The following is a 17,462-nucleotide window of genomic DNA, read 5'->3' as shown; positions in this document are numbered from 1 at the left end:
TATACCACCGTGCCGACAGATTAAGTTTCGTAGGTTTCAGATACAGTGCGAGAAAACTCTCTCGACGAGTCGGTAGGCGATATGCCAATCAAATCGAAACGGACACACCGCTGCAATGTCTCTACCCTTTCAGTGATCCACTTGGCCGGGGTTTGAGGCAAGGGTCTACGGACAAGTAGAGGCCTATTATGGACTTTACTTGGAATCGACGCGCTGCTTACACGGCATAAGCATAGTCCGCCGCGGTCGATCTGGACTGAGCGCTGACGTACAGCCCGTTCTCGAAATGGCGCCTGTGGATCAGAGCCTTCAGACAAGCATATGCTGAGGACGACGCTCAGTGGCGTCGGCCGACTTGCACCCGAGCAACGCCGGATGATCCCACACACACAACTGATCTCGTATTTGCCAATTGGTTCCAGCCTTCTGGGCGTCTGGTCGGTTCGGGACTTTCAGCCCGTTTGCCTAGATCGGTTAGAACTCCAAGCCTTGTGGAGGTCCCCGGCGGTAGGCGTATGTGTACCAAAGCCCGAAGCGACATTACATTTGGTTCGGCGGAGAGATTGCCTGTCTGGTTCGACAGCAGACTGGTCAGGCTGGGCACAACGTGTAGGATAATAGGATTACTGCAATACGATTTGTCTCCGCGTGCGACGTATCGCATTCCTAGCACCTGCATGCGTGGGACTGTGAGAGGCGAGTGGACTGGCGACTAATCAGTTCCTGGTAACGCGCACCGCGTGTTGTATAGAGGTCCAGAGGCTGAGCCGGGCCCGCCAAGAACGCGCTCTTTTTCTCCCGTTCTGTGCAGTTTTCATACAACGAACGACACAATTGCATCTTCACCAGGAACGAGCATACACCGATGCCGGTACCCGATAATAATAACAATAACAAACACCTCGTTCAATATTTATTATAGCGAACAACCCGTGGGCGGAGGACGAGACCCGCAGAAGGAAGAAAGAAAGAGTTATTAAACTTCTCAACGGCTCTCACTCCCCACCCCCCGCCGGCTTTAACTCCTCGCGACACACAAGGCGATTGTCCCTCCCAATTCTACTCACCACGGCTCGGAGTTTTACGATCTGTCCTTCTATTGAAGCCGCCTCTTCGATTCAAGGATCTATTTCGATTCAATTAGCCACAGCGACGTGGAACCGCCCGGTCCGACAAGCCGAAACCCGCAATGTCGACGTCCAACTATCCCAACGATGCTAGCATGCGAGACACGCCGAGTGGTGACTCTGGTGAGTTACGGCCTTGACATTGTTCCTCCTCCGATCATCTTGCTCTACTATTGGACCCTGCAGCCAGTTGATTATAAAGTCTCTGGCCCGCGAGGAGTTTTCTATTGATGTTTCGATGTTCGCGGATGCTCGTTTTATCGCCACCTCGCAAAACTAGACTGACCACAAGAATCTGTTGCTAGATGGCATCCCTGAGTCAAGCAAACTCAATATCGGTTTTCTCAAAATGCTAGGGGGTAGCAGTGGCCCGAAAAAGACGACGAGAGGTTGGTTTTCCTGACACTGTCTTGCGTTCTCGTCAAATTGACGCCTTTCTAGATGGACAACCCGCCAAGCGACGAGGGCCCAAACCAGACGCCAAACCGGCTCTCACCCGGAGACAGGAGCTTAACCGACAGGCGCAAAGGTATAGTCTTCAAGGCGAATTTTAAATAGTAGCCGTTAACTGACATCTCGCGTCCGTGTAGAACGCATCGCGAGCGCAAAGAACAATACATCCGCACATTGGAGGGCGAATACTCTCGGTTACGGGAAACCCACGTCGTCGAATTGAACAATACGCGGCAGCAAAACCAGCAACAATATGAGGAGATACAACTGCTAAGAACAGAGAATGATTACCTCAAACAAATCCTGGCGGCGCACAGCATCCCATTCGAAGCAGAACTCAACCGAGCCAAAGCTACGCTCGCAGCACGAAAACCATCGACATCTGCGACCGAGGCTTATACCACTGGCAGTACGACAGGCTCTCACTCAACCAATTACCCTTCTCGACCCGTGTTCGTCACGACGCCTCCATCCAGCCTGAGCTCCCCGTTGACTCCGCCTAGCGCTGGCGAGCAGAATGGATCTCAATACACCACGTTCCCCCACAATCGCTATCACTCCAGCCCAACGACTCACGGAACTCTAGACTTTTCAAGCAAAGGTGACCCTGTCGAGGCCATATCTCCGTATCCAGGAATCTTCGAAAAAGAGCCCCAACTAGGGATCGACTTTATCCTTACACTTGAGGCGCCGTGCCGAGATCACACCGAATACCTGTGCCGGGAGTCCCATAAGGATGTTGAAAACGAGTCTTTCTTTTCTGGCCATGCTCTGATGGCTTCTTGCCCACCACCTAGTCATATCCTGACTGTCCCCGAAGGCAATCCATACCCGCACCAAACATACGATCTCCCGACTCCGGATCTTGAAAAACTTCTTAACCTCAGCAGACAGCTCATTACCGACGGGCAGGTAACCCCCATCATGGTTCTCCAGAGTCTGAAAAACCATAACCAATACCATACGCTCACGAAAGATGACGTAAAGACGATCATCGACACGCTAAATGCCAAGGTTCGATGCTATGGCTTTGGCGCAGTGATTGAAGATTTCGAGTTGCGCGATTGCTTGCAAGGTGTTTTGGGAACTAAACTGTACAACAGCCGCGCTTTACCGCAACGAATTACCGAGGACCCTGCTATGTACGCATAGACGTGGTTTCGTTTTTTTGACTTTTTATCTTGTTCCTTATGATATTCCTTTTATGTCTGTTTTATGAGGGTCGGGTTTTGCTGTTCAACATCTTGATATCCATTTTTTTTTTTTCATACGTTAGCACATATCTACCAGACTAAACCATGTCTTCGTTACTACGATCGACTGTAATTCTGCACTACCTTGTACGTATACAGTATGTGCTAATTTAATGTTTTGTCCGTCTGTCATGTTCTCACCACCTATTTCTCACGCTACTTGGCTTACCGTTTTCTTACATGTATTGAATATATTATATTATGTGCCTCGTCATGAAATGACATTGAGGGGACACCTGGAAGAGTGCTTTCTAAATAAAAAGATGGCATTGAGCCGTGTTAACTTGCTCAACTGCATCAATGTATTTATTTCCAAGTTGATATTGACCTGGAACTTGTATTATACGATTCGAATGATTAAAGAAATAAAATGCCAATAGAACTTTTTGTTTTGATCTATAACAAAGTCGGATCGTCTCATTATACTAAACATGAAAAAAAAAGAGCTTGGAAATGAAAATAAACAAGACATATAACATATAACATAATGTATATGCTCCAAGTCAGACGCAGTGAAGAACACAAGAGAGAAATATGGGAAATATATATTTTACTCTTCTTCCTCCTCAATCTTCTCCTCGGGCTCCTCGACGGCGTTGTCGTCGTCCTCGAACGTGTTGGTAGGCACGCTGTACAGGCGAATAACGGACTTGTTGGGGTCTTTGACAAGAACATATTTCTTGGGGCTTGCTTCGTCCTCCTCGTCATCCTCAAGGCTGCGAATAAGATCAACAATGGTACGCACAATACCCCATCCGTTGCCCAGGTTCAAGTTCATCTGGGTGGCAAAGTCGCGAGGCTTGTAGCCCACAACGCCAAGCACGACGTGCGACGCAGAGGAGCGTGGGTTGGATCGAGACACGAATCCAAGCTTCATGTGGTCGGCCTTGGCCAGAATAGCCTGGGTGGTCCATCGGGCGAGCTTGCAGCTGTTGTTCTTCATCTCAGTGGCAACGACGGCTCCGCGCTGCGACGACAGCTTGGTACGCCACTCAAGAGCACCACCTGAGCCCTGGGCTTTGTGGTCAAACTCATTAAGGGCCTTGATGACAATGTGCTGGTCTGGACCTGAAGTACCCTTGACCACAGCGTCGACTTCAGTTCGTACAATCAGGTTAAGGGGCTCTTCGTCCTTCTCAAGCGACAGGTCGAAGCGGCGGTATTTGTAGGCCTTTGAGGCAAGAGGCTCGGTTTCTTCAGCCGCGTTGTAGAACGGGTTGGGGTTGGGGAACTCGACCTTGTCCTTGGAGGACTCGAGAACGGTCTGGAGAGCGAAGTTGTGGTTGATGACAGTGGCTTCCAGGGCAAGAGAGCCGGGGCTGTTGAGAGTTTCCTGCTTGGCGCCGGTTTCCGAAATCTCGAGAGGAGCATCTGCAGCATTCTCATTGACTGTGACTAGATCGATAGAGGCACCGTCGCGCTTGTCGAAGTAAATCTTGTCGCCCTGTTTGATAATGATAATATCCCACGAGTAAACACTGCGAGGGGCACACATGAGCATAGACAAGATGTCGGCAGTAGCGAAAACGGTCGCTTCGTTCTTCTCGGAGAGGTCTTGAATAACGGGATCAGATGAGGTGGTCACGTTGTAGGCAGCGCGGTCGAGAGACTGAAGCTTGCGTTCAGTACCCTTCACAGGGGGCTTGTCGTATGATCGGTCGTACGCATAAAGGAAACCGTAGTTCTCAAGATCCTCGCCATCAGGTGATTCGAGATGAAGCTTGGACAGGCGGTTAAAGTCGACTTCCTCGAGGACAGCCCACTCCGGACGAATGTTGACGGAGCTGTCACGGTTGCGCTGCGGCTTGTCATAGTCCTTCCAGCCAAAGCGGCGTCCACGGCCACCACGGCCACCGCCGCGCTGGTCATAGCCGCGATCTTGCCCACGGCCAGCACCGACTCTCTGGAAACCAGCTCTTCCACCACGTTGAAGTGCGCCGCGTTGGCCACGTCCTCGGAAAATGGTGCCGCCACCGCGTCCAAAGCCTCTGGGTTTAGCGGATGTGCGAGCGTTATCGACAACGGAGAAAGAAGACTCGTCTTCGGCAACCTGGATGGCGAAAAGACTGGAAGAGCCAGCACCATAAACCTGTTGGTCTAGTTTTGCGTTAGCCGAGAAAAAAAAGCTTCATTGAACGCCGAACAAGCCAACTACTCACCACGGAAATTGCGGTTGTAATTTTGACGGCCACCGCGCTGAGGATCTTTGCCTTCAGAGGTCCAATCAGCCATGCGGCCAAGTTTGTCACCCTTGGAGAAGGGGGCATATGGAACGCCATCGAGGGTGTTCTCGGTCGACGTGGGGGGGCCCCATTCCTCTCCGGATGGGAGGGAGGAGACGATATCTGCGATAGAGATGGGAGCCATGGCGGTCAAGTGTTTCCGGTCAAGGCCTATGATGTAGAAGTGCCTTTCTGATCCTCCTAATAAAGAAAGGTTAAGGTGCTCGATCAGCGGGGGGGCGTGGCTAATATTGGCAATATTTTGGAGTTTTTGTCGAGTGGGACGAGTGCGGGCCGCTCACCGCCCTTGTTCTGCCGCTGGTCTGCTCGGCAGTGTTGATTGACGGCGCTAGCGACTGGGGCCTGTCTTAGACACGCCGCTGGGCGGAGACTCGGCGTAGGGCACCTTCATTAAACACCAAAGCAGTCTTATCTGAAGTCGCCAGCAGTAGTCGGGCACCTTTTTCACTCCTGGAGGGGGAGAACAATTGTCAACTATCACCGGTCAGCTCCGACATGTGCAGCTTTACCACGCCCATCGACAATCTCAGTTGTATGATGCTCAGATAGGCGTTGACTTCGTCGACTGTTTTCGCTCCTCTCCGGAGATCTTGTGACAGCATGAGCTACGCATATTCTGGCAGCAACTCTGGGTCTTCCTCGAGGTCGCCCTATTACAGCTCATACGATGAGTCGGACACTCGAACCAGGTCCGCCGTGTACTCGTACGCCCGTGATTCAGTTGTGGAAACAATTGAAACCGTGAAATCTCGCTTTGGCTATGGACGGAGGCCTCGGAAACTAAAATCCTTCTGGCAAGAAGTCAGATCAAGTTTACGCGCGGCTTTTTCTGTTGCCAACCTGTTGGTTGTCATTTGGGTCTTCACGTTGTGGTGGGGCGAGCGGACGATTTTCCAGGACAGGATATCAGAATGCTTTTGGGATTCATGGGAGAATTGGGTGAGTTCACTATACCTTGCCGGTTGAAACAATAGCTGATTTTTTTTTCAGCCAGAAAATGCTACACCTCACCACGCTGTGTTCATAGCAGACCCCCAACTCGTTGATCCTCACACATACCCCGGCCGCCCGTGGCCCCTGTCAACCTTGACAGTGAAATTTGCGGACCAATATATGAGACGGGCGTTTTCGATGATTGAACACCAGCTTGTACCTGATTCAATTCTGTTTTTAGGTGACCTATTCGACGGTGGTAGAGAATGGTCCACTGCTAAAAGTACGAGTCCCTTGGAAGAGTACCATAAATATGGCGATAAGTTTTGGATGAACGAGTACGATCGCTTTGCAAAAATATTTTTCAACCAATGGAATCAGCCCCCTGTCCATTCACCGGGAGAGGCCCGCGGCCGAAAGCTCATCGCTAGTTTACCTGGCAACCATGACCTAGGATTTGGTACTGGAGTTCAAGCACCTGTCCGTCAACGGTTCCAAGCCTACTTTGGCCGAGGTAATCGTGTTGACATTCTCGGTAACCACACATTTGTGTCCATCGATGCAGTATCGTTATCTGCTATGGATCAACCTGATCCCAAAACAGGTAGTAGTGGGATTGGAGCAGGTGATGGAAATCTCCCAAACGAGGAGATTTGGGGCCCAACAGAGGACTGGCTCAGAGAAGTCAAAGATATAAAAGCACGGTTAGAGACCGAAGAGCTTCGCTTTCAACGCAACCAAAGCGAGGGATTCCAATTCATTTCAGGAATCCAAGAAACCTCAAAAGACACTGTCATCCATAAAACTGAGATTGAATCTCAAGGCCTCCCAACGATTTTGCTTACACATGTACCTTTATATCGCAAGCCAGCCACACCTTGCGGTCCTTTGCGGGAACGCTATCCGCCGGCATCTACAAACCCTCTACCTGAACAGGACGAGCGAAATGCGCTCTCAATCAGTGGCGGCTACCAATACCAAAATGTTCTTACTCCGACTGTTTCTAACGAGATTGTCTCCAAAATTGGCCCTGAAATCTCTCATGTATACTCCGGTGACGACCACGATTACTGTGAAATTGTACACCGGGAATTTAGTGGCTCTCCAAAGGAAATCACTGTCAAAAGTATTTCTTTGGCAATGGGAGTAAGACATCCGGGTTTCGTTATGACTACATTATGGAACCCAGTCGATTTGAATACTGGGAAACAGCTCGATGGTGCCCCGGTGACCACCATTCAGAATCATCTTTGCCTCCTTCCCGACCAGCTTTCGACCTTTATCCGCTACGGGCTGATCTTCCTCTTCACTGTCGCTGTTCTACTAGTCCGGGCCATGGTTATTGCATTTCGTTCATTTGGGAAGTCTCCTGAGTACGAGCCCATTCTCCCACTCACTGAGAATGAACCACTACGCTCGCGTTCTGGGAGTACCTCGGTTCCGCTATCTCTCAGCGTTACAAGTGCTACACATGGAGGAGGTTCTCGACTATCCAACCGAAATTCGGCGCGTGATCTTGCTATAGACACGGCCAAGAACACTATCGATGAAGATGTGTATAACAGCACACAACGATATGAGGAGATGAAATACACCGACGACGACGATAAATGGAAGTCCAAGGTTTCTCTCAATCGCCAGCCCGGTGGGCGTGGATGTGTTGGCCCAACATCTACCATGGGGGTGTTTTGGAAGGAGCTAAAGAGCGGTTTTATGCATGTTGCTTTTTTGGTTTTCCCTTTTTACTTTTGGCTCATCTTAACATGGTAAAGGTCCAACACTTCTGCATATCTAGCGAGCATTGAGCGGGGCAGGTGTTGATAGGTCATTAGTTCATTTTGAGTGTTTTAGTGTAAACTTGTATTTAGTAGAGGTACTCCTAATCTGACGAGATAGCCCCAATATATTTATATTTATGGTCTTAGGTGTGTATGAATTATGCCCTACAATATTATGCATGAGTGCTGGGAACATTTAAATGCATTACGCCACTTGATGCGACATCGCCCATTCTCGCGTATCCCTTGCATCAATTATGATGGGTCAGGACTCCGTCCATGTTAACCATATTATAGATTCATTTACATCGACATTGTATGAAGAATAAACAGCCAGCGTCATTGGAGCTTCTTAATCATATCTATTGCAGTGTGGTCCTTGCCTTGCATTTATCTAGGCACCAAATCGTACAAGAAGACCCGGGTTCACCAGCGGGAGCTGTGAACGACAAAGTTTGAAGTGGAGACATTCTATAACATTTCTACCAAGATCTAGATACATTCCACGGCTCAAAGTACTCAAAATCACACAATATACTATTACTCATCCAGGGCGAGTCTTCATTGGAATGCTGTTGAGGGAGTAACTAGCATTGAGGTTACTTTTGGAAATAGTAATGATGCGACGTGCCATCTACATTCAGACATGAGGATTACAGTATAATACCAGGTCATAGCTTTGGTGCATGCATTAACCATTGGTCCAATTCTGCAGACATTGGTCTTGAATGGCATTGGGAAATGTTAGCCCTAGCCAAGATTGGGAAATTGTTCCACGTGGAACCTGCTGGATTAGGGTTTGTTTACAATCTTCAGCTGAAACAGATAATTTAAATATCTAGATGGATCTGGTTCTAGGCCGTCATCGATAATTTCCTTTCTAATGTTCATCTTCGACACACTGCAAATTATGCAGTGACCAACGACATCAGCCAATACACATCCCCTTGGATAGTCCCTCATTTACACCGCATATACACAAATCGATCGCTTACAACAGTTACTCGCCTGCCTTACACAATTCGACAAATCTCTCATCATGAAGACGTATCTCCTGCTCTTGGCCTTGCTTTCAGCGGTCTCGAAATCGGTCGTTGGATACGCGATTACCGGTGTATCTGGTGGCGTCAACTCCGGCACCGGTGAAAGACCTGCTCGTCTTGATATGAGAGATCTGCAATCCGCCGGTCCAGCTTTTGATCTTTACGTTCAAGCTCTCTCTCAATTTCAAAGCTCCGATCAAAGTGACTTGGTTTCATACTATGAAGTCGCAGGTACATTTTTCATCTTCGTAAAACACCGAGGGATGTGAATTGACAAAGATAGGAATCCACGGCTATCCATATCGGTCATGGGACAATGTCGAAGGCAAGTACCAAACAGGGTACTGTTCGCACGGCTCCATAATATTCCCAACCTGGCACCGGCCGTATCTTTCACTATTCGAACAGCGGATATGGTCCTATGCTCAAGATATTGCAAATTCGTATCCCGATTCCCAGCGGCAGTCATATGTGGACGCTGCAAAGACTCTGCGAATTCCGTACTGGGACTGGGCGAAAAACCCCAATCTGCCAGAGAGCACGACGTATCAGAAGATCACGATCAACACGCCAACTGGCCAACAGTCGCTTGACAACCCTTTGTATTCATATAAATTTCATCCGTTGCCCCTGGGAACTGATATTCCCAGTAATGACCCTGTAAGTATTGGTCTGAACTCGTTGATGTGTTGGTGTTACTAATTCAATTGGCGAATAGCTGGCAAAATACAACGAGACAGTACGTTCTCCAGACCCCAGCACTGGCCAGAGCCGATTAGACAATGTCAACTCGGGAATGTCTTCCAACTCTGCATGGTTTGTTTTGCAAATTGCTCCTGTCAATTTTTTGATTTTATCCAAAGCTAATATAAATGGCACCCAAGGTTGAAATCAAGCACATACCAACTTATCTCTTCCGAGAAAAACTACACCGTCTTCTCCAATAACGTTCTGAAAGACCGAGGCGCTAACTACAACAACCTTGAAGCCATCCACGACGGAGTTCACGCCCTTGTTGGTGATGGTGGACATATGACATATTTTAGCATGGCGGCGTTTGATCCCATTTTCTGGATGCATCATGCGTAAGATAACTCTAATAACCTAAAAGAGAAAACTGCCATCGACTAATAATAACAACAGTTCTATTGACCGTGTTTTCGCTCTCTGGGAAGTCCTCAACCCTGACTCTTACATCACGCCAATGGGTGACACATCCGGCACTTTTGTGGTGCAAGCCGGCACAATTGAAGACGTGAACACGCCGCTGTATCCATTTCACAGGTCGAATAACTCCAACGACTTTTGGACATCGAGCACAAGTCGCTCGACCAAGGCTTTTGGATATACCTATCCCGAAATCGAGGACTGGGGGGTCGATCAGGCTACCCTTCAGAATAATGTCCGGACGGCGGTTAACAATCTGTACAACGCGCCGGCCCGCAAAATTTCTACTCTGGATAAATCGAAGAGAGCCAATGAACCGAAGTTGCATGCTGTGTCAGGAAAAATGACAGCAACAGACTTTGACAGTCTCGCTGTTAATAACTTGCCTAAGAACTGGGCTATCAATATTGCTGTTGACAAGTACGTTTTAACCCTTCCTCCCCTTTACCCTCGTAATTAACTTTCCTGGACCGTTTTCGGGAAGGCATTTGAGAAAATTACTGATTTGGGAAATTTTTCGGCACGTAACAGACATGCACTTGACGGCAAGCCTTTCCAAATCCACTTCTTTTACGGTGAGCCAGATAGCGACGTCAAACCTAGCGACTACTTTGATGCCGATAACCTAATTGGCACCTACCGAATCTTCACTGGTCCTAGTTTGAATCCGATGTCCGGCAGCAAACGCTCACCCTCGTTAGCTGATGAGGATGAGGACCGGGCTCTCTCTGCTGGACAAATATCTCTTTCCCCGGTGCTCGCACAAGCATATGCAAACGAGTTACTTCCGGACGACACCTTTGGACCGGAACAGGTCGTGCCAATACTGTCAAAACAGCTGAATTGGCGCATCACTGACGCTGCTGGAGAAGAGGTTCCCGTAGAAACTCTTACTGACAAGGGCCAGCTGCGCGTCGCTGTCGTGTCACGAGACGTAGACCCAATTCTGGAAGGGGAAGAGCACTTGTTTCCTCGGTATGGAGAATGGAACCACTGGCAGAATGCGACAATAGGCAAGCAGGGAGCTGTGTAGCTTGGTTCTGCCATCCCGTGTTAAAATAAACCTTTCTGTATCGGATACGGTTGAAGCAGATAATAATATTGTTCCTATTAAATGCACGCATAAAAACAAGACGATACGTGGAATTAATGTTCGTTTGCATCAACATGAGTATCTTTTTGGCAAGTAAATAACTCTACCTACTAGGCATACTTTGGCCGAGTTAGATATGCTTTAAAATTTTCTTTTAATAGTAACATTCAAGCCAATCATTTCGCTATACCATTCTAGTTATAGTACATATGTATATACACCGCTATGAAAGATCGCTCGTATTAGGGTTCAACGGAATACCCCTCGTACTCCTTTAGCAATCTTACAAGACTTACGAAGCCAGCGCGACGAGTTGCAAACAGAGGATGATTCGATAGTGAGTACAACGACCGGAATCCTGCATAGAACGTACCCGATACCTGTCATCCTGTCATCGTGCAAACGAGACATGTGTAACTCGTACCTCGTGAATTGTAGGTGGGTTGTGCTATGGCTAATATTGAAATATCGAAATATTGAGACGTTCACATGACTAATTGAAATAATCTAGGGCGTTTTTCTAACCTCTAGTCTGTTCTGCTAGGGGGGAACAACCGCTGAGGCTTTCTTTCTTTGCTAGTATTTCTCCTCGGAGTGCCGATTTTTCTTTGTTCACTCATCTATGTCAGCATCCCTTTTTGTTTCACGGCACATTCGACTAGTGATTACTGTGCAGCACTAGAATCGTCTCCCCGAGCTGATGTCGAAAAAAACGAAAAAAAAAACAACAAAAAGCTCGAGAGGCAATCCGTCCACCCGTGGCAAAATTTCGAGCATCATGGGGCGTAGTTTATTCTTAGCTTGCTGATGAATCCGGATTTGCCACTTGGACAAAATCAGGAGTATGCAGTCGAGACTTCATAGCCAGTCACAACTCCAAGAAATCGTGATTGGCTAGCTCCTAATTCCATCGACTAAAACTAAATTCAATCTAGCATTCTGGTAGTCGTTAGTGAATTACTGGCGCCTTTTCGCGAACCGTAAATAGCCGTTAGTACTGATACCTAATATCCGCTGTACGGCAACAAAACAGGTACCTAGTCTCTGACCATTGACCAGGGTCGGCACAACATTGAATCTGCGCTGAGCTATGGACATACAAGCTGATCTAAACACGAGCCATGCAGTCATTTTCAAAATTCCAATATAGGGCTGGGCGGGTTCTTCCGCTCGAGTTAACCATACAAAATATTACAAATAACAAATTCCTCTCATCCTACGAGCTACCGCAAAGTCTTTTGAACACGGGTTGTAACACCTACTGTTTCTATGGGGAAAAGTACCGGCTGATCTAAGTGTTGGCGCCTGGTGGTTCCCAACCAGAATTCACCGTCGTCTCCGGGGTCAAAATCTGCATCCAATGGCGATTGAGTAACTGTAAGGAAATAGTATGCGTCCAATTAGGGTTTGAGCTTTCATACTGTCATACCGAACATGGGTAAGTCCCCGAGCCCGAATGCACACAGCCTAGAACGCCGCTATCACGATTTGCGACCAGTCACTAAACACCGAGAGGATGGAAGCTATCTCCTGGCTACACCGGTATATTTCATCCCGTCGCGCCCCTCAATTGCACGGTGGGGTTGTTAGTTGGGAAGGGGAAACGTTCACAAAAAGAACAAACCATTCAACTAAGTTGCAGCCGCGTCGATTTCGCGCAAAGCATGCATGCATAAAGCGCGAAACTCATTGGTGCGGAGTTAGTGATGTCTGAAACTAGCCCTAGCCAAGGCATGTTTTCTAGAATTTTTTTCTTGCCTCTCTGCGCTTAGCCTCCTTTGCCGCGTGGTTTAGGCTGTGTTTGCCTCATCCAGACACGGGTGGTTTGCTGACCTATCCGATGATGTTCAACCCTAGTGAGTAGTCGTGTCAATAATGCGTTGGTAGAGGGATGGGGATATACCAACCGGCCGGTAACGGTGTGGCGGCAAGTTTTATAAGGAGCTTGCGCCTGTTTTCGTACCTATAATTTTTCACTGACCACACTCCCCAAGAAAGCGGCGACATGGTGGAACCTAGTAACATTGCCAGATCATTGGCGCCAGCACCTCCAGGCTACCAGCGAAGACACAGTGCGGATAACGTAAAATCAAGAAAGAACATCTCAACTGCGTGTACTGCTTGCAAAACACGCAAATGGAAGGTCATTGAGAACTACGTATACCTTGAAAACAGGTTCGCTAATACAGGTTTAGCAAACAGTGCTCCGGAACGGTTCCGTGTGGTAACTGTGTTCGAAGTAATACCGACTGTGTCATCGACGAATCCAATGATAATCGCCGCCGACTGGCTGTGAAACGCAAGGTCGCCCAGCTAGAAGACCACAAGAACTTGTTGGACAGATTGATCGATACGTTTCGCTACTCGACCAACGAGCATTTCCTACAGGTGTTAGAGCTTATCCGCCACAAGAAAGCTTCCCTAGAAGAGATCAAGGAGTATCTCCATGGCAATGTGTCTGACAGCGAGCTTAAAATCACTCCTGAGATCATGGCCATCCACAATGCGTTGGAAAAGAAGGTCCACCTGAGATCAAAGCACCGAATCCTGGATGTCACATGGCTATCACATATCCCAGTTGTGGAAGTATCAGCCAAACCATGGACGAGCGTCACGGATGATGACGGCTTGGTATCATATCTCATCTCACTTTGGTTGACTTGGAGCCATCCCTTCTGCAACTGGGTCGATCGCGAATTCTTCATTCGTGATATGAAATCCGGAAACGTGTACTCCAAGTTCTGCTCCCCATTGCTGGTGAATAGTATATTAGCTGAAGCTTCTGTGAGTTCTCCATCAGCACACTCTATCAGAAACTGACCAGACAGTTCTATTCCGACTACCCTGAGGTTTTCAAAGATCCAAGTGATCCAAATTCCAAGGGTATGCATTTCTATGAGGAAGCAAAGAGACTTCTCGAGATGGAAGAGGGAAAAATTAGCATTCCCACCATTCAAGGATACGCCGCATTACTTTCTAGGTAATTCGTTCTAGCCACAATACATTTCTTCCTCGCTAACCATGATAAAACTATCTTAGCACGGTCTTGATGGGGAAAGATCGTCTTGCCTTGTTATACCTCGGCCAGGCAATGCCCATGGTAGCTGAACTGTCGGCAGCGTATCCACGAGACCGGCCCAATGTTGATGAACAAGAAGCAAGAGCTATTGACAATACACTCTGGGGAGTGTATAATCTTATTGCGTTTGACCTCCTTTCATGCTCAAGACTTAAGGCAACTTGTGTCCGTTGAAACTAATACTGAAACTTCTTTTCCAGAATGTATTCGATTGCTTTCATGAAACCTCTGGAGCTAAAACCGCCCCTGAGACCCCGGTTGCCATGTGGCCACAAAGATGATAGCATGATCTGGGAAGCATATCCTCGTCGGACGGAGAAAGAGCCATCTCACCTAGAATGCATCCTAAATAGCCTAACTAATCTAAACGAGCTCAATATCGAGGCGACTCAACGAATCCTAAAGGATGTCGCACGCAGGCCAGTACCCCGTTACGAAATTGAGACAAACGTTAGCTCGATCTACCCTCGCCTACAGAGCTGGGTTGTGGATTTGCCTCGCTGTATCCAAGATGGGCAATCATCGGTTCCGCACATTTTTCTTTTGCAGTGAGTTTCGACATACGTGTTGACTTAGTTTTTGTATTACAGTTTTTAACCATTTCACTCAGTATGTACTACCACACGACAATCATGGTGTTATTTGGGCTTCTGAAAAGCCCGCTGAGATCATCAGAGCGTGCGCGGTTGATCTCACCCGAGGAAGCAAGAGAGACATGCATTGATTCGGCGCTGCGAGTTGCCGATATGATCCGCATTCATCGTAATAAGTGGACTCTCGAGTACATCTCCGCAACGGCGATGCACTGGGTTGCCATCGCCCTTTTCACGTTGCTTGATAATCTCAACGAGCCGCGGAGTCGAGGTGCATTCGTCGAGCTCTGTTTCGTGGCCCGGGTGTTTTCACGACGGTGGCTTTTAGCCAAGGGGATTCTGCGAATGATCCATATCACGGCCAAGCAAATGAATATCCAGCTGCCGACGGAGACGGACATGCTGCTCGACGATTTCTCGGCCAAGGTGTGGGAGGCGGGCAAGGACGGAATATGCTTCAGCAGCGCATACCCTAACTTCATACTGCTTTCCCAGCGCGTGTCTGCGCTTGGAGGCACCTTCGAAGACCCAATTGACATGGACGAGTGGCTAGCCAAGTGGGATGGGGAGAAGAGCTCGTCGGATGGGCGACAGTTCAAGGTCATCGCAGGGCGGCTGCCTCCTATCGCGTGATCCCTCGTGATATACGACACTTTTCATTTCTTTTAGCAGTATGCATAACACTCTCACGCGACAGACATATTTGGTGCATTAGTTACTTTTTCAATGTTTGCGTTTCGGTTATTTTCTTTGACGCCCCATCTATATTGAGGTATATATGGAGCCACGGTACTCCAGATATATGCTTGCTTGATAAGAATATTTTTACACGGCTTTTTTAGTTAATAGCATTTCGAGGGTATGCCATCAAATACTCGGACCACTGCGCGAGGCATCGTTGATTTTCGTTTTGTGGCCAGGCACTGTAGGAATCAGTTGCCCTCGGAGATTATGTACTCCTGATAGTACAGATAATATACATTAATTGATGCCCATTTTAGAAGAAGAATGAACCAACCTGGGACAAGACCTGGAACCATCAATTGACATAACTGGTCAACAGGTCAACACTGTGACTGTGATAGTAGTAGTAGCAGCGGCCTGATTTAACTAGCTTCTATACTATCACTACTATATAGGATTACAACTATATTTAATAAAAATTATAATGCATAAAATACTTAAATGAAATTTCATTTTATTAAAAATCAGGTAACCACTCCCTAGCACCATGTAAAGATACCTACCCACCGCTAGGAAGGTATCGACATCAATGCTCAATCCTTTTTTATGGATTAAAGAAAAACAATAGACCCTAATGCAAAACACAACCCCTGTGAACCATTTAGCTGTGGAGGTGGCGAACCAGGAAGTCGTATTTTCTGAGGTAAACGTCTCTTGCCTGTATGTATTTCTTCTGCGGTCTACTCCATAGAAAGACTGGCATCAGCAAGGAGCTTCCATAACTGAAAAGGTAATTAGTACTATAGCATATACGGAAAATTTACCCCAAGGGTACATGTACTCACCACATTACCTAAATTCCATATATTCGTACTACATGTCTATATTGGCTTACAAAGAACCCGCCTTAATTCAATTTTATTCAGTGGTACAACAGCAGATCTCAAAATATAATAATGATGCCAGAACCTTCCAATAACTTGCATGCTTCTAAAACCAAGCTATATATGATATCAAAACAACACCCGCCTAGCGGCATTAATACCACTGATGTCCCATCTCTGTGGTGCCGTCTGATCCATCCACATTGACCAGTCCCCCCCAAAAGCAGGCCTCATAATCTGCGCATACTCCCAATAATCCGGATACCACCCCGCATACTCCCAGTCGAGGATTCCTGTAATTTTGTTCTGATCATCAATCATGATATTGCGAGGCGCAATATCGGCGTGTGTAAACACAGAGGAGCTTGACCGCGGCAGCATACCAGGTAGCTCACACTTAAACCGACGACCACCAAAGTGGAGATAGCGCTCGAAAATACGAGCCTGAAATTCCGAATCACTCATCAGAGGCCTGGCTGGTTCTTGTAGATCTTCCAGCAATGGGTCCCTTGTTGGAGAGCCATCAGCAGCACATTGGACAAGATCCTTTAGCTCTAATGAGGGTTTGATATCACGTATCTTAGAAATCAAATCCCAGAGTTGGAGACATACAGACTTCTTAGTTTCCTCGTCTAGCTTATCCCACCTTCCTTCCAGATGGCATCCGGGAATAAGAGTCATATGGATACTACCATTACCAAGACTGAAACTTTTGACAAGTAACTCAGGCACAGGAACGGAAGTATACTCGGATACAAGCCTCATTGCCTCACTCTCAGCAGGTTTGACTCCACTACCAGATTTAGTCACATAGGAAAAGTCATGTTCAAGCACAAGTCTACCAACTTGTTTACTCAGGACGGTAATTATCTCTTGCTGGGGGGGTAGACTGTAGATATCGACGGATGATGGACATGGGTATAATGTTTCGTCTTCTTTGATATATCGGTTTCCTTCTCGAATATTTTTGCTTAGGAAGGGAACGCCGCTAGAAGAATCGGCCATTTTGTAGAATTTTTCATGTGGTGTATTCAAGTTCCTAAGCTGGACCAATAAAACAACCCTTGTCAACCAACCGTCTGCTTACTAACCGAATCGGTCCCAATTCATCAGTAGGCAACTTATCCTGCTT

At 47.5% G+C, this 17,462-nt stretch overlaps 6 protein-coding genes across 6 annotated transcripts; 4 read left to right on the top strand and 2 right to left on the bottom strand.

Annotated features, from left to right (window-relative positions):
* Positions 1–1,189: 1,189 nt before the first annotated feature.
* On the top strand, positions 1,190–2,732 carry TRUGW13939_02326 (uncharacterized protein; the record flags this gene model as incomplete). The annotated part of the gene is made up of 4 exons (XM_035485520.1): positions 1,190–1,250; positions 1,433–1,516; positions 1,569–1,656; positions 1,718–2,732. The coding sequence occupies 4 exons, from the start codon at positions 1,190–1,192 to the stop codon at positions 2,730–2,732; spliced, it is 1,248 nt and encodes a 415-aa protein (XP_035341413.1).
* Positions 2,733–3,383: 651 nt separating this feature from the next.
* Positions 3,384–5,200, bottom strand: TRUGW13939_02325 (uncharacterized protein; the record flags this gene model as incomplete). Its single annotated transcript, XM_035485519.1, has 2 exons — positions 3,384–4,930; positions 4,993–5,200. The coding sequence occupies 2 exons, from the start codon at positions 5,198–5,200 to the stop codon at positions 3,384–3,386; spliced, it is 1,755 nt and encodes a 584-aa protein (XP_035341412.1).
* Positions 5,201–5,676: 476 nt separating this feature from the next.
* Positions 5,677–7,779, top strand: TRUGW13939_02324 (uncharacterized protein; the record flags this gene model as incomplete). The annotated part of the gene is made up of 2 exons (XM_035485518.1): positions 5,677–6,015; positions 6,067–7,779. 2 exons carry the CDS (start codon positions 5,677–5,679, stop codon positions 7,777–7,779), a joined length of 2,052 nt encoding a protein of 683 aa, XP_035341411.1.
* A 1,047-nt stretch (positions 7,780–8,826) lies between these two features.
* On the top strand, positions 8,827–11,030 carry TRUGW13939_02323 (uncharacterized protein; the record flags this gene model as incomplete). The annotated part of the gene is made up of 6 exons (XM_035485517.1): positions 8,827–9,061; positions 9,114–9,490; positions 9,549–9,646; positions 9,715–9,915; positions 9,974–10,417; positions 10,529–11,030. 6 exons carry the CDS (start codon positions 8,827–8,829, stop codon positions 11,028–11,030), a joined length of 1,857 nt encoding a protein of 618 aa, XP_035341410.1.
* A 2,065-nt stretch (positions 11,031–13,095) lies between these two features.
* On the top strand, positions 13,096–15,395 carry TRUGW13939_02322 (uncharacterized protein; the record flags this gene model as incomplete). Its single annotated transcript, XM_035485516.1, has 6 exons — positions 13,096–13,233; positions 13,293–13,874; positions 13,919–14,070; positions 14,130–14,294; positions 14,370–14,717; positions 14,780–15,395. 6 exons carry the CDS (start codon positions 13,096–13,098, stop codon positions 15,393–15,395), a joined length of 2,001 nt encoding a protein of 666 aa, XP_035341409.1.
* Positions 15,396–16,459: 1,064 nt separating this feature from the next.
* TRUGW13939_02321 (uncharacterized protein) lies at positions 16,460–17,335 on the bottom strand (the record flags this gene model as incomplete). Its single annotated transcript, XM_035485515.1, has 1 exon — positions 16,460–17,335. The coding sequence occupies one exon, from the start codon at positions 17,333–17,335 to the stop codon at positions 16,460–16,462; it is 876 nt and encodes a 291-aa protein (XP_035341408.1).
* Positions 17,336–17,462: the final 127 nt, after the last annotated feature.

Source organism: Talaromyces rugulosus, chromosome I, assembly GCF_013368755.1.
Source record: "Talaromyces rugulosus chromosome I, complete sequence".
Taxonomy (NCBI): Eukaryota; Fungi; Ascomycota; class Eurotiomycetes; order Eurotiales; family Trichocomaceae; genus Talaromyces; species Talaromyces rugulosus.
Note: the sequence above shows the minus strand (reverse complement) of the source record. Positions and strands in the feature narration are given on the sequence as shown.